Source organism: Oncorhynchus keta, chromosome 24, assembly GCF_023373465.1.
Source record: "Oncorhynchus keta strain PuntledgeMale-10-30-2019 chromosome 24, Oket_V2, whole genome shotgun sequence".
Lineage (NCBI taxonomy): Eukaryota > Metazoa > Chordata > Actinopteri > Salmoniformes > Salmonidae > Oncorhynchus > Oncorhynchus keta.
Genome location: NC_068444.1, coordinates 11685538 through 11699827, shown reverse-complemented (window position 1 = coordinate 11699827; position 14290 = coordinate 11685538). Strand labels below are relative to the sequence as shown.

Here is a 14290-nt window from a genome sequence, read left to right as displayed (position 1 = left end):
ACAGTTCTAGTTTTGTTTCATCAGACCAGAGGACATTTCACCAAAAAGTATGATCTTTGTCCCCGTGTGCAGTTGCAAACCGTAGTCTGGCATTTTTGGAGCAGAGGCTTCTTCCTTGCTGAGCGGCCTTTCAGGTTATGTCGATATAGGACTTGTTTTACTGTGGATATAGATACTTTTGTACCTGTTTTCTCCAGCATCTTCACAAGGTCCTTTACAGATGAACGTGGTACCTTCAGACATTTGGAAATTGCTCCCAAAGAAGAACCAGACTTGTGGAGTTTCTTTTATTTTCACATGATGTCATGCAAAGAGGCACTGAGCTTGAAGGTAGGCCTTGAAATACATCCACAGGTACACTTCCAATTGACTCAAATTATGTCAATTAGCCTATCAGAAGCTTCTAAAGCCATTACATAATTTTCTGGAATCTTCCAAGCTGTTTAAAGGCACAGTCAACTTCGTGTATGTTAGCTTCTGACTCATTGGAATTGTGATACAGTGAATTATAAGTTAAATAATCTGTTGGTAAACAATTGTTGGAAAAATGACTTGTGTCATGCACAAAGTAGATGTCCTAACCGACTTGCCAAACCACAGTTTGTTAACAAGAAATTTGTGGAGTGGTTGAATTTTTTTTTTAATGACTCCAACTTAAGTGTATGTAAACTTCCGACTTCAACTGTATATCAGATCTGAGACAAGTCAGAATTTTGAACCGGGACCCACTTGGGTTTCCCAAAATAATTTTTAGGCAATAGATGAATGTATTAATGTAAAAACAATATATACCGGTATATTAAATGCCACAATTTATTCTATTATACTCCTGATATAAATGTGAGTTTAACACAAAAACTGAAAAAATATATACAAATATTTTCCTTAAAATATAATTTTCTTAGATTACTAATGTTACTTGCCTCACCACAACAAAATCCTTATATAATAATATGTCATTTGTCCTTGAAACATTTAATTGAAATACTGTAGAATTCCATTAATTCCTATGGAGGACTGCTTCTACTGGGGAGTACCAATATGGCCGACCGGTGGCGGCAAAGGCCTGCTACATAGCATCAACAATCCAGGGTTTATATACATCATTGGTGACAACAACGTGAGAACGAAGCAGTCAGTTATCAGGGGAAGTGACTCATGTTCCAACAGAGGCCTTTTCAAAATAAAAATCCCTCAATGAATCTGCTGACTCGTTTTTCTAAATAAAAGTATTGTGGGGGAGGGGTATTGTTCATGTGTTGTAATAACTGTGATGCCGATAATTCGATAAACATCACATGACAAATAATTACATTGTAAAATTTCAAATCCTCACAGGGAACTAAAGGAGCAACCCACAAACATGTGGCGCCACCTATTGACAACAAGGTTATCAGATTCTTCCACAGGTTCACACACTCATAAAACATTGTGTAAAACATTTGGAATAGCAAAACAATATTTACAACTAGTCTTCCACAATATGTGTTTTGAAATAAAATGTGATTTGAGTCCATTGAAGGAAAGGGCAAAGCAATACATGTCTACTGTATGTTGCTTTTACAACTAATTGAAGGACATGCAATGTACTTCTAGTCTTGAGTGCTTAGAGGGAATGATATTGTCATTGTCACCACTGAGTTTTAGATGGAGACAGTATGGACGGTTGTGGACACAGTCCAACCTCTTAGACCTGGGCACCATTAGCAGGTATCTTGACTCTCCGGACCACCACCCGGTTCCTGCGTCCCTGTGTTCTGGTACTGGTTCCCTCTCCGGTTCCGGTCAGTGTGGTGTTCTGGTTCTCTTCCTCTGGTGTGTGTGGGCGGGGCTCTGCTCTGGGAGGGGCTTCTTCCTGCCCTCATGTCATCCACAGAGCTCTCAACGCCCTCAAACTTGGTGGTCAGCTCCCCCAGACGCTCCTTCAGAGCATTAAACTCCTTGTAGAAATCCTGGTGGAGGAGGGATCCTGATAGAGGGATCCTGATAGAGGAGGGATCCTGGTGGAGGAGGGATCCTGGTGGAGGAGGGATCCTGATAGAGGGATCCTGATAGAGGGATCCTGGTGGAGGAGGGATCCTGATAGAGGGATCCTGATAGAGGTATCCTGATAGAGGAGGTATCCTGATAGAGGAGGGATCCTGATAGAGGGATCCTGATGGAGGAGGGATCCTGGTGGAGGGATCCTGGTGGAGGAGGGGTCCTGGTGGAGGAGGGATCCTGGTGGAGGAGGGATCCTGGTGGAGGAGGGATCCTGGTGGAGGAGGGGTCCTGGTGGAGGAGGGATCCTGTAGAGGAGGGATCCTGGTGGAGGAGGGATCCTGGTGGAGGAGGGATCCTGGTGGAGGAGGGATCCTGATGGAGGAGGGATCCTGGTGGAGGAGGGATCCTGGTGGAGGAGGGATCCTGATAGAGGAGGGATCCTGATAGAGGAGGGATCCTGATAGAGGAGGGATCCTGATAGAGGAGGGATCCTGGTGGAGGAGACAAGTACAATCCATTACAGTGCAACAACAAGCTACGTTATAATAAATTATTATTGGGATCTAACTAAAACTAAAGGTATAATAGTGTAACAGTGAAATATCTGCTTTTTCTATTGTTACGGATACAGTTATCCTGTGTGTGTGTGTATCCTGTGTGTGTGTTTCTTTTCTCTCCTTCTCCCCTCACAGGTGAAAATCATCACTCCCCAATCAATCATCAATCAGAAGACACACCTCCTCCTATTTCCTGACCTATCACAGTTCCTTCCCCATGGTTTAAAAACCCCATGTGTTTGTTCTAGAGCTCAGCTCAGCTCAATCTCTCTGTAATGCCATGTCTGTAGGTCTCTGTGTTTCACTCTCGCTTTGTGTCTTAACCTCTCTTTTGTTTAAAGCACTTCATAGCACTTTGTCATCACCTGTGAGTATTATTTTTGGTTATGGTATTTGTTTGTTGCTGGTGGGAAAAGGGGGAAACCAAGACAAGTTGCCCATGGGCATACACTACCCGTAGGTGAACTTTGTTAAATACACTAGTTAGAACTGGGCGGACCACCCACTGTATTTTTGGTTAGTTAGTTAGCTGTTGTTAAAGTAGTCTAGTCTAGCTTAGGGGTGTGTTTTTGTATACTTATTGTTTCTTTCCTTGGGTCCAGCTCAGCCCCTTTTCCTGCTCCCCCCCTTTACCGTGTGTTTATAAATAAACCTAGAGTTTGACGGTAGTTTTCTGTTGTCGTGGTTATTTCGTTCACACTTTTACTTTGTCACAATAATAATTTGCATGAGTTATGTTACGGGTCTCATTACCATCCCCCCTAGACCGTCGGGCCAAAAGGGATTCGTAACATCTATGTATCCAATCATACACTATTGTTAAAATGTCTGATCTCAATTAAATTCTAAATCTAAAAACCAACTAAGACGCATCTGAACAGGATATACCCACCTCCCGTAGTCAGGCAGCACAGAGCTGTGGTCGTTGAGGAGAAGGTCTTTGACTTGGTTCATGATAGTAAAACCTCTAGGTTGTCCAACACCAGGGTGAGGTTGACGCAGCCTCTAGTGTTCACCTTCTCTGCTGCAGAGCCATGAACAAAGGGGGGGGGGGTCATTTAGTCAAAGTTGTATTGATCGTGTTTGGCATCACAAGCTGTACTTCTCCTTCCAGCACCAGCCCCCTATGCTGATTTCTGTCAACCTTGTTCAAGTCGAAAGAACACCTCAGGAATGCAAGAGCACATCCTGACTGAGGATGATTCCCAGTGATGTCGTGGAGGGTAAACAAGCCCATTTGTAAAAAAAAGAAAAATGTAAATTTTAGAAGACACTCTTCCCCAGAGCGACTTAGAGTAGTGATTGGATACATTTTCATATTAGTTTGTACTGCTGCCCTGTGGGAATCAACCCACAACCCTGGCTTTGCAAGTGCCATGCTCTACCAACTAAGCCACGCGCTCACGCACACACACACACACACACACACACACCTTTTTAAAAATGTTGAACAAGGAGCATTACTTTATTCACCGTGAACCGCAATCAGAGTTTACCTACATAAAAATGTACTTTGTGAATAAATGTAATTCTGAAATTAAAACAGCCCAGGGCAGCTACTCACCGTCCGTTCTGTAGTCCCATTCTGAGTTCTGTTCTCTTCCTCTTCCGCGCTGCACACAGAGCAGCCAGGCACAGCAGAGCCACCGCAGTCATCAACCTTAAGTCAGAACAAATATGTTATACTGAAGCAATAAGGCACAAGGGGGTGTGGTATATGGCCAATATACCATGGCTAAGGGCTTAGCTTATGCACGACGCATCGCAGAGTGCCTGGATACATCCCTTAGCCGTGGTATATTGGCCGTATACCACACCCCCTTGTGCCTTATTGATATTATAAACTGGTTACTAGTAAGTAATTAGAGCAGTAAAAATAAATGTTTTGTCATACCCGTGGCTGTCAGCCAATCAGCATTCAGGGCTGGAGCAACGCAATTTATACTAAACATTATACCTGAAGTCACATGATATAATCATAGCAGTTTGATTTGCTCTGCAGACATCCATTCTATTATAAGGAATGTCTAATAACCTGATTCTTTTCTCAGTGTTGTTCACCAATGACTTTTTCGCTGTGTTTGCTGAGAATACGTACCTGCTCGCACTCAAAAGCTCCTGTACAGTTCCTCAGTGTGTTTGATAATCCCACCGTAGTGCAGCGGTGTAGAGTGTCCCGACACAGTCACTATGACATCACACTGAGAAGGGTGTGTCCTCCATGTCTCCACCCACTAAGATCAACAAATTGCACAGGGCCACCCACGTTATTTTTCATTGTCCATTGCTCATAATAGGGCAGCAGGTAGCCTACTGGTTAGGAGCGTTTGGCTAGTAACCCGCTGTTGGTTCAAATACCCAAAGCCAACAAGGTAAAACAATCTGTCCTTAGGCAAAGCACGTAACCATAATGTGCTCCAGGTTGGGTTCCATGCATAGTAGAAACAGCTGCTAGTGCATTCAGAAAGTATTCATACCCCTTAACGTATTTCACTTATTCATAGCCTGAATTCAAAATTGATATAATAACATTCTCAGACATCTCTCTATACACAATACCCCCATAATGACAAAATGAACACACATTTTTTTTTGTTTGTGACATTTTCACAAATGTATTGAAAATGAAATAGAAATCTCGACTTGACGTAAGTATTCACACCCCTTTGCTATGACTCTCCAAATGGAGCTCAGGTGCATCTTTTGATCATCCTTGAGACGTCACTGCAACTTGATTGAAGACAACATGTGGTCAACTCAATTGTTTGGACATGATTTTAGAAATAAACACACCTTTCAATTAAAAAGGTACAACAGTTGACAGAGAAGAAATTATACCTTGAAGTCCATGGAAGTGTCTGTAGATCTCAGAGATAGAACTGTGATGAGGCATCTGGGAAGGGTATGCAAACACTTTCTAGAGCACAGTGGTCTCCATCATTGGGAAATGGTAACAAAATAAAAATACCCAGACAGCCTAGAGCTGGCCACCAAACTGATCAACCGGGCAAGAAGGACCTTGGTCAGAGAGATAACCAAGAACCCAATGACAAACTAGAGTTCCATGGCTGAGATGGGAGAACCTGCCAGAAGAACAACAGTCTTTACAGCACTTCACCAGTCTGGGCTTTTACAAATCAAATTTGATTTGATAAATGTGCCAAAAACAACAGGTTATAGATAGACCTTACAGTGAAATGCTTACTTACAAGTCTGCTTTTTTCCAACAATGCTTTAAGAAGTAAAACATTATATATATATACAAAGTGTTAAGTAAAAAAATAAAAGTAAATAATTAAATAGCCGCAGTAAAATAACAAGTGGGGTACCGGTACAGAGTCAATGTGAGGGGGTACCGGTACAGAGTCAATGTGCGGGGGTACCGGTACAGAGTCAATGTGCGGGGGTACCGGTACAGAGTCAATGTGAGGGGGTACCGGTACAGAGTCAATGTGAGGGGGTACCGGTACAGAGTCAATGTGAGGGGGTACCGGTACAGAGTCAATGTGAGGGGGTACCGGTACAGAGTCAATGTGAGGGGGTACCAGTACAGAGTCACTGTGAGGGGGTACCGGTACAGAGTCACCAGTACAGAGTCAATGTGGGGTACCGGTACAGAGTCAATGTGAGGGGGTACCGGTACAGAGTCAATGTGAGGGGGTACCGGTACAGAGTCAATGTGAGGGGGTACCGGTACAGAGTCAATGTGAGGGGGTACCGGTACAGAGTCAATGTGAGGGGGTACCGGTACAGAGTCAATGTGAGGGGGTACCGGTACAGAGTCAATGTGAGGGGGTACCGGTTAGTCAAGGTATTTGGGGTAATACTGTTCATTTAGGTAGAGTTAAAGTGACATAGATTATAAACCGAGAGTAGCAGCAGCGTAAAAAAGGCATCTGGGTCATTTGACTAGATGTTCAGGAGTGTTATGTCTTGGAGGTAGAAGCTGTTTAGAAGCCTCTTGGACCTGGACTTCACGCTCCGGTACCGCTTGCAATGGAGTAGCAGAGAGAACAGTCTATGGCTACGGTGGCTGGAGTATGACAATTTTTAGGGCCTTCCTCTGACACCGCCTGGTATAGAGGTCCTGGATGGCAGGAAGCTTGGCCCCAGTGATGTACTGGGCCGTACGCAATACCCTCTGTAGTACCTTGCGGTTGGAGGCCGAGGAGTTGCCATATCAGGCAGTGATGCAACCAGTCAGGATGCTCTCGATGGTGCAGTTGAAGAACCTTTTGAGGATCTGAGGACCCATGCCATATCTTTTCAGTCTCCTGTAGGGGAATAGGTTTTGTTATGCCTTCTTCACGACTCTTGGTGTGCTTGGACCATGTTTGTTGGTGATGTGGACACCAAGGTACTTGAAGCTCTCAACCCGCTCCTGCTCGGTCCTCCTTTTTCTGTAGTCCACAATCATCTCCTTTGTCTTGATCCCATTGAGGGAGAGGTAATTGTCCTGGCACCACATGGCCAGGTCTCTGACCTCCCTACAGGCCGTCTCATCGTTGTCGGTGATCAGGCCTACCTACCACTGTTGTGTCCTCGGCAAACTTGATGATGGCATTGGAGTCGTGCCTGGCTATGCAGTCATGAGTGAACAGGGAGTACAGAAGGGGGCTGAGCAAGCCCACCTGAGGGGCCCCCGTGTTGAGGATCTGCATGGCGGATGTGTTGTTCCCTACCCTTGACCCCCCCCCCCCCACCCATGCATCGTCTGTGGATCTGTTGGGGCGGGATGGAAATTGGGGTGGGTCTAGGGTTTCTGGGATAATGGTGTTGATGTGAGCCATGACTAGCCTTTCAAAGCATTTCATGGCTACAGACGTGAGTGCTACGGGTCGGAAGTCATTTAAGCAGGTTGCCTTTGTGTTCTTGGGCACAGGGAGTACAGGGACACATGTTGGTATTAAAGACTCAGTCAGGGACTGGTTGAAAATGTCAGTGAAGACACTTGCTAGTTGGTCAGCACATGCTCATTGTACACGTCCTGGTAATCCGTCTGGCCCTTGTGAATGTTGACCTGCTTAAAGGTCTTACATCGGCTACGTAGAGCGTGATCACACAGTCGTCCGGAATAGCTGGTGCTCTCACGCATGTTTCAGTGTTACTTGCCTCGAAGCAAGCATAGAAGTTAGTTAATTTAGCTCGTCTGGTAGGTTCGTGTCACGGGTTTGAGCTCAGGCTCTGGCCCAGCGTCGTCCGGGTGAGGGGAGGGTATAGCCCAGCGTCGTCCGGGTGAGGGGAGGGTTTAGCCCAGCGTCGTCCGGGTGAGGGGAGGGTTTAGCCCAGCGTCGTCCGGGTGAGGGGAGGGTTTAGCCCAGCGTCGTCCGGGTGAGGGGAGGGTTTAGCCCAGCGTCGTCCGGGTGAGGGGAGGGTTTAGCCCAGCGTCGTCCGGGTGAGGGGAGGGTTTAGCCCAGCGTCGTCCGGGTGAGGGGAGGGTTTAGCCCAGCGTCGTCCGGGTGAGGGGAGGGTTTAGCCCAGCGCCGTCCGGGTGAGGGGAGGGTTTAGCCCAGCGTCGTCCGGGTGAGGGGAGGGTTTAGCCCAGCGCCGTCCGGGTGAGGGGAGGGTTTAGGCCAGCGCCGTCCGGGTGAGGGGAGGGTTTAGCCCAGCGTCGTCCGGGTGAGGGGAGGGTTTAGCCCAGCGTTGTCCGGGTTAGGGGAGGGTTTAGCCCAGCGTCGTCCGGGTTAGGGGAGGGTTTAGCCGGCAGGAAGTCCTTGTCCCATGGTGCTCTAGCAACTCCTGTGGCGGGCCGGGCGCAGTGCACGCTGACACGGTCGCCAGGCGCAGTGCACGCTGACACGGTTGCCAGGTGCACAGTGTTCCCTCTGACACATTGGTGCGGCTGGCTTCCGGGTTAAGTGGGCTTTGTGTCAAGAAGCAGTGCAGCTTGGTTGGGTTGTGTTTCGGTGGACTCGCGGCTCTTGACCTTCGCCTCTCCCAAGTCCATGCAGGAGTTGCAGCGATGAGACAAGACTAACTACCAATTGGATCCAACAAAATTGGGGATTTTAATAAGTGTTCAAAATAGTGTTCTAATCAGATCTGAAACTAATCAGATATGCTAGCATCAAATCATTATTTAGCAGATGCGCTTATCCAGAGTGACTTACAGGAGCAATTAGGGTTAAGTGCCTCGCTCAAGGGCACAGACATATTTCACCTAGTCAGCTTGGGGATTTGAACAAGCAACCTTTCAGTTACTGTGCCAACACTCCTAACCGCTAGGCTACCTGCCCGCGGTTAGAGGCCAGACTTTAACTACTCCGTTAACCTGTTTGGGATAGGGGGCAGTATTTTCACATTCGGATGAAAAGCGCGCCCAGAGTAAACTGCCTGCTACTCAGACCCAGACGCTAATATATGCATATTAATAGTATATTTGGATAGAAAACACTCTTAAGTTTCTAAAACGTTTTGAATGATGTCTGTGAGTATAACATAACTCATATGGCAGGCGAAAACCTGAGAAAAATCAACCAGGAAGTGAGAAATCTGAGGTTTGTAGTTTTTCAACTCATTGCCTTTCTAATATACAGTGTAAAAGGGGTCATATTGCACTTCCTACAGCTTCCACTAGATGTCAACAGTCTTTAGAACCTTGTTTCAGGCTTCTACTATGAAGGGGGAGCGAATGAGAGCTGCTTGACTAAGAGGTCTGGCAGAAAGCCATGAGCTAAATCATGCGCGTGGCCGAGAGAGGTAGCTGCGTTCCTTTTGATTTCTAAAGACAAAGGAATTGTCCGGTTGAAACATTATTGAAGATTTATGATAAAAACATCCTAAAGATTGATTCTTTACATTGTTTGACATGTTTCTATTAACTGTAATAGAACTGTTTTGACCTTTCGTCTGGACTTGCCCATGCCTCGTGAATTTCGATTGGTGAACTAATTGCACTAACAAAAAGGAGGTATTTGGACATAAAGATGAACTTTAGCGAACATTTGTGGAACTGGGATTCCTGGGAGTGCATTCTGATGAAGATCAAAGGTAAGTGAATATTTATAATGCCATTTCTGACTTCACAACATGGCGGGTATCTGTATGGCTTGTTTTTGTGTCTGAGCGCTGTACTCAGATTGCATGGTGTGCTTTTTCCGTAAATCTTTTTTGAAATCTGACACAGCGGTTGCATTAAGGAGAATTATATATTTAATTCTGTGCATAACACTTGTATCTTTTATCAAAGTTTATGATGAGTATTTCTGTAAATTGATGGGGCTCTCTGCAAATTCGCCAGGCACAACATTACTGAACATAACGCGCCAAAGTAAACTGAGATTTTTGGATATAAATATTACCTTTATCAAACAAAACATACACAATACATGTAACATGAAGTCCTATGAGTGCCATCTGAAGAAGACCAAAGGTTAGTGGTTCATTTTAGCTCTCTATTCCTGCTTTTTGTGACTCCTCTTCGGCTGGAAAATGGCTGTATGTTTTTCTGTGACTAGGTGCGGACCTAACAATCGTATGGTGTGCTTTTGCTGTAAAGCCTTTTTGAAAGTGAACACGATGGGTAGATTAACAAGTGAAGCTTTAATTTGGTGTATTGCACTTGCCAATGTATGAAAGTTAAATATTTCAAACAAAAAAAATGTATTTCGCGCTCTGCCATTTCAGCGGATGTTGTCGAGGCGGAACCCCTAGCCTTAACAGGTTTTAAGAAGACAAAAATCAGCCTAAAAGTACAAAACAAACACGGTGCTTCATTGATAGGAATTGTTTATTGTTTTACTGGTATTTCTGATATTAAATTAAAATCCAGGTCTACAGCATCATACAACTTTCTTTCAGGGTCCAGTTCTTCAGCTCAGAGTGGGAAGTTAGGATTTATGTAGCTCTGGTCCAAGGCGTTGCGTATGACTGAAACTCAGCATCAACAAGCCCCACACGCAACTCACTGGACCAGATCGGGGACTTATTTTATGCATTTTAAGATAATCATTCTCAACAACTCACACAGGGGGAAGTGGATATAAAATGGGCAAAATAACCTTAAACCATTCTCAAATAAAATCTACAAAATAAAAAAAACTCAACTTTTTCAATGGAAATGACTCCAGAGCACTTAGGAAAAAAAATAAAAAATAATCTGGGATAAAAAAAAAGTATAATTTGAAACCCATGACCCCTCTTCTCCATTCAACTGACAAGGATCATTTACTGATATCAGCCCCAAAATGGAGGAAAACCTCAAGTGACGACAGGCTCAACTGCTTGGACATGTGCTCGCTACATATATCCCTGTCCAGGAAATACCTTAAGGCTGGAAAAAGTTGAGGTATCTGTTAGACTAAATCTGACTGCTACAGTGTCAAATTAGGGAGTAAATATCTAAAAAAAAAAAAAAAAAAAAATTCAAACCGAAGACTTCATTGAATGCCATCAAAATAGCAGTGTCAAGGTTTGGCCACTTTATGAGAATATAAAGCTGAATTATTTCAATCAGCGTTGTGTGTGAAATAACACAGACACCTCCCCTGTGCTGACCAAGAGACACTGTGGAATAGGTACTTGTTCATGCTAACCACTAACTCATTCATATTCTCAGACATTAATGGTGTACCCAGATCATTGTAATCTGTATCTAAAAAGGGGACATGAGAAGAGAAAACATTCCCCACTGAAATGATTGTGCTGTGGACATAAGTCATTTGACGTCAAATAATTACTGTTGGAATGAGTTCAGTTTTACAGCTTTTTAGTGTGGAGAGAAAATATTGGTTCTCCGTAACAGAAGCAAACACACCATGAGCTCTTTAGCCCTGCCTGGCCACCACCTTTCCCAGTTCCTTCACAATCCCTCTTTTTCCCCTTCCTGCTTCCCTTGTCATCTTTCTTCCTCTCTCCATCCCAGGTGCACAGCACATTGGCCTGCTAAGAGGCATGGGACCATTAAGGCATCTTTCTCTCTCCGCTATGTTGACCTGTGACCTATAGTGTCTTTGAAGGCAGAGTGATAGAGATCCATAGGGAACGTCGGAGGAATAAAAAGCATTCCATACCTCTCTGGCCCCTCCTAGACGGGTGCCAGTCGAAAGAGGAGAACCGATGCAAGACAGGGAAGAAGAGAAAGAGAGAGATGCCGTGTTGGTAGCTAACCCAGTAAGCAAGCATCTCAAAGCTGTCAACAAAACAAACATGGCGTACTATAAAGCTTCAAAACGTTATCAAACTTACCAAATAACCCAAAATTGAATGGTTTCATTAAATGCTAGGACCATCACTCCAAACTCACTCCTGAGGGCAGGGCATCAACTTAGGGGGAAGTGCCTGAGCAACCGAGAACACATCACTACTGCAATACAAAACACTCAAGTAAAACAGCTAGGTTTATGATAGTGCCTGATAGGTTAATTGTATAACTCTGTGAAGAGGTTTGGGCCAATCAAGAGATCTTCTGGATAGACCGTCGGTGTCTGATAACTCTTGGGAGAAATGAGAAAAACACACCCGATATCTACTGTAGCTACAATCAGGAAAACAAAACGCTTCATGTGCAATTAAATAAAACAGCAATCAATCCTTCCTCAAGGAATGTATATTATTTACAGACTTTCCAGAATAAGTCGCGAGAGCGAAAGGGTGCACCGGTCGGTGTGAGTGACATATAACTTAAAATGATTGAGTCTTTCCTTTGCTGTTGTCCCTGAAGCACAGCAACATTTATTGGCGCCAGGTCATGGAGGAACGTGAGGAACCATGGGGAGGAAGAGGGAAGAAGCCTTGTTGCCTAAGTGCTTTCAGCTAAACATGTCCCAGCCAGTCTCAGTCAGGGACCACGGCAGAGAGCGCGTGAGAGAGATGAGAGCACAGTCATTATTTGTTAAATCATTTGATTTGGTGTAAACAAATGCCATCGTTTTGCGCTTGTCAACCCCACAGCAGTCTGAGATTGAATGGCCAAGGGGGGGGGGCAAGAGGAGACATCCAGTCACGCAGCTGTTTGCAGTATCCAATCCCGGTGCGAAGTAGTTGGTGGATAAGGGAAGCGGGTGGGTAGAGGTGTTCGGGAACCATGGGGGCCAGGGCAGGGGTAGGGTTTAACCCCTCGGCAGGCTGCACATCTCACAGAGCTCTGTGCCTGGTTGGTTCATAAAGGTGCAGTGGAGACAAGACCATATCGCCGAGGAGGATGCTGGGGTAGAGGGGCCCCCGCCCATGGCCCCGTATTCCTGAGGGCCCGATGACTGCCCACCCACCGTGCCTGAGGAGAGGAGGGAGAGAGGGGTCAGGGACTCTTACCAGGAAGGACTTTTCAGATTTCCTTTTTATATGTAGGGATGATACATGAAAGGAGCTCCAACCAAATGTATCTTTGTGGTCAATAAAGTTCTACTGAATTGAATGAAAGACAAGTTTAACTCAATCACTTTAAAATCAGATCCAAAATCAAATTTCATTGGTCGCATACACATATTTAGCAGATGTTATTGTGGGTGTAATGAAATGCTTGTGTTCCTAGCTCCAACAGCGCAGTAGTATCTAACAATTCACAACAATACAAACTAATCTAAAAGTAAAATAATGAAATTAAGAAAAAAAAAAAAAAATGTAATTACTCTTCAACAGTGACAGAAATGTAATCATTTCAACTAAGGCATGTCAGTGCCCTGCCTGGATGGCCAGAGGTACTTACTGCACAACTGCTCGATAGTGGCCCACTGCTCAGACTTCTTCCAGGTCTGAGCCAGCTCCTCGTCTTTCGTCTTCACAGCGTCCAGCAGCAGACCAATGCTGTCCTGGGAACAAATAATGAGCATATTTGGGTAAAAAAAAAAAAAACATTACGTAACTCTTTTCTGGCCACGCCAAGATAACCCCAATGAAATGCAGGGAAACATTGTGATTTTTAACGATAGATGACATCAATCAAGGATTTAGAGCCAAGTTGCCATGAACAAAGAGATAAGGGGGGGTACTGTTGACAAATACACAATCATTTCCACATTGAACAAACGTGTGGTGATAATCTGAACCTTTTGTAGCGTGACAAAACAAAACATATTGCTTGAACGTTTTTGGTTTGAGAGTGTGTGAGGGCGTGTGGATGTGTGTGGGTGTGTGTGAGCAATACGGTTGGACGATGTCTGGAAGGAAATATTGTCCCATCTTCCTGTAAAAACAGTTGTTCGCGGTATACTGAAACTTTGGTCGTTTTTTTAAATACTAGAACACATTTTTGTCACTTCGGTATCAAAATGTGTCTCACGTCATATACAGATTGAGAGGTGCAAGTCTCTCTAATAATATGCCAATCTTCAAAGGAGCAGTAGATAGCTAGCCAGGCTACTTGCGCCCATGCAGCTGACAGTGCAAGCCACTTATGAGAAGCAAGCGAGAGGAGAACATGCCCACAGCATGGCTTCTAACAGAAACACCATATCTCCAAGCCCCAAAGCTTGTTGACAAAACTGGCTCCAGAAGTGAACTATGAACTTAAGAGCAGATAACGACAACTATGCAAAAATGTGTTACAAAGCAGTGCAATGGAGGTTTAGTTGCAAAACGACAAACTATTTTACAGGTGACGTTTGTATTGTAACATTCTACTGGCAACTACATGACATTTTTAAGGAGATAATGACCTGAACATAGTGTTTTCAGCAAGTATTCACACCTCTGAGACATTGTTGTTTTACAGCTTGGATTTAAAATGGATTAAATTGAGATTGCTTCACTGGCCTACACACAATACCCCATAATGTCAAAGTGGAATTAAAAATATAAAAGCTTAAAATGTT

At 44.5% G+C, this 14290-nt stretch overlaps 1 protein-coding gene and 1 long non-coding RNA gene across 2 annotated transcripts in view; both read right to left on the bottom strand.

Moving 5' to 3' along the window:
* Nucleotides 1-2177: 2177 nt before the first annotated feature.
* On the bottom strand, nt 2178-4710 carry LOC118371928 (uncharacterized). The gene is made up of 4 exons (XR_004823110.2): nt 4639-4710; nt 4105-4200; nt 3433-3564; nt 2178-2474 (listed from the first exon to the last, which is right to left on the bottom strand). It is a non-coding gene; the product is annotated as an uncharacterized LOC118371928 (long non-coding RNA).
* Nucleotides 4711-10251: 5541 nt separating this feature from the next.
* Nucleotides 10252-14290, bottom strand: part of nploc4 (NPL4 homolog, ubiquitin recognition factor) — a 28294-nt gene continuing 24255 nt past the window's right edge. The window contains exons 15-16 of the mRNA XM_052477687.1: nt 13186-13288; nt 10252-12753 (exon numbers count right to left, since the gene is read on the bottom strand). Of these exons, the coding sequence (XP_052333647.1) occupies nt 12590-12753; nt 13186-13288 (267 nt within the window). The 3' untranslated portion in view covers nt 10252-12589. The remainder of the gene's footprint in view (nt 12754-13185; nt 13289-14290) is intronic.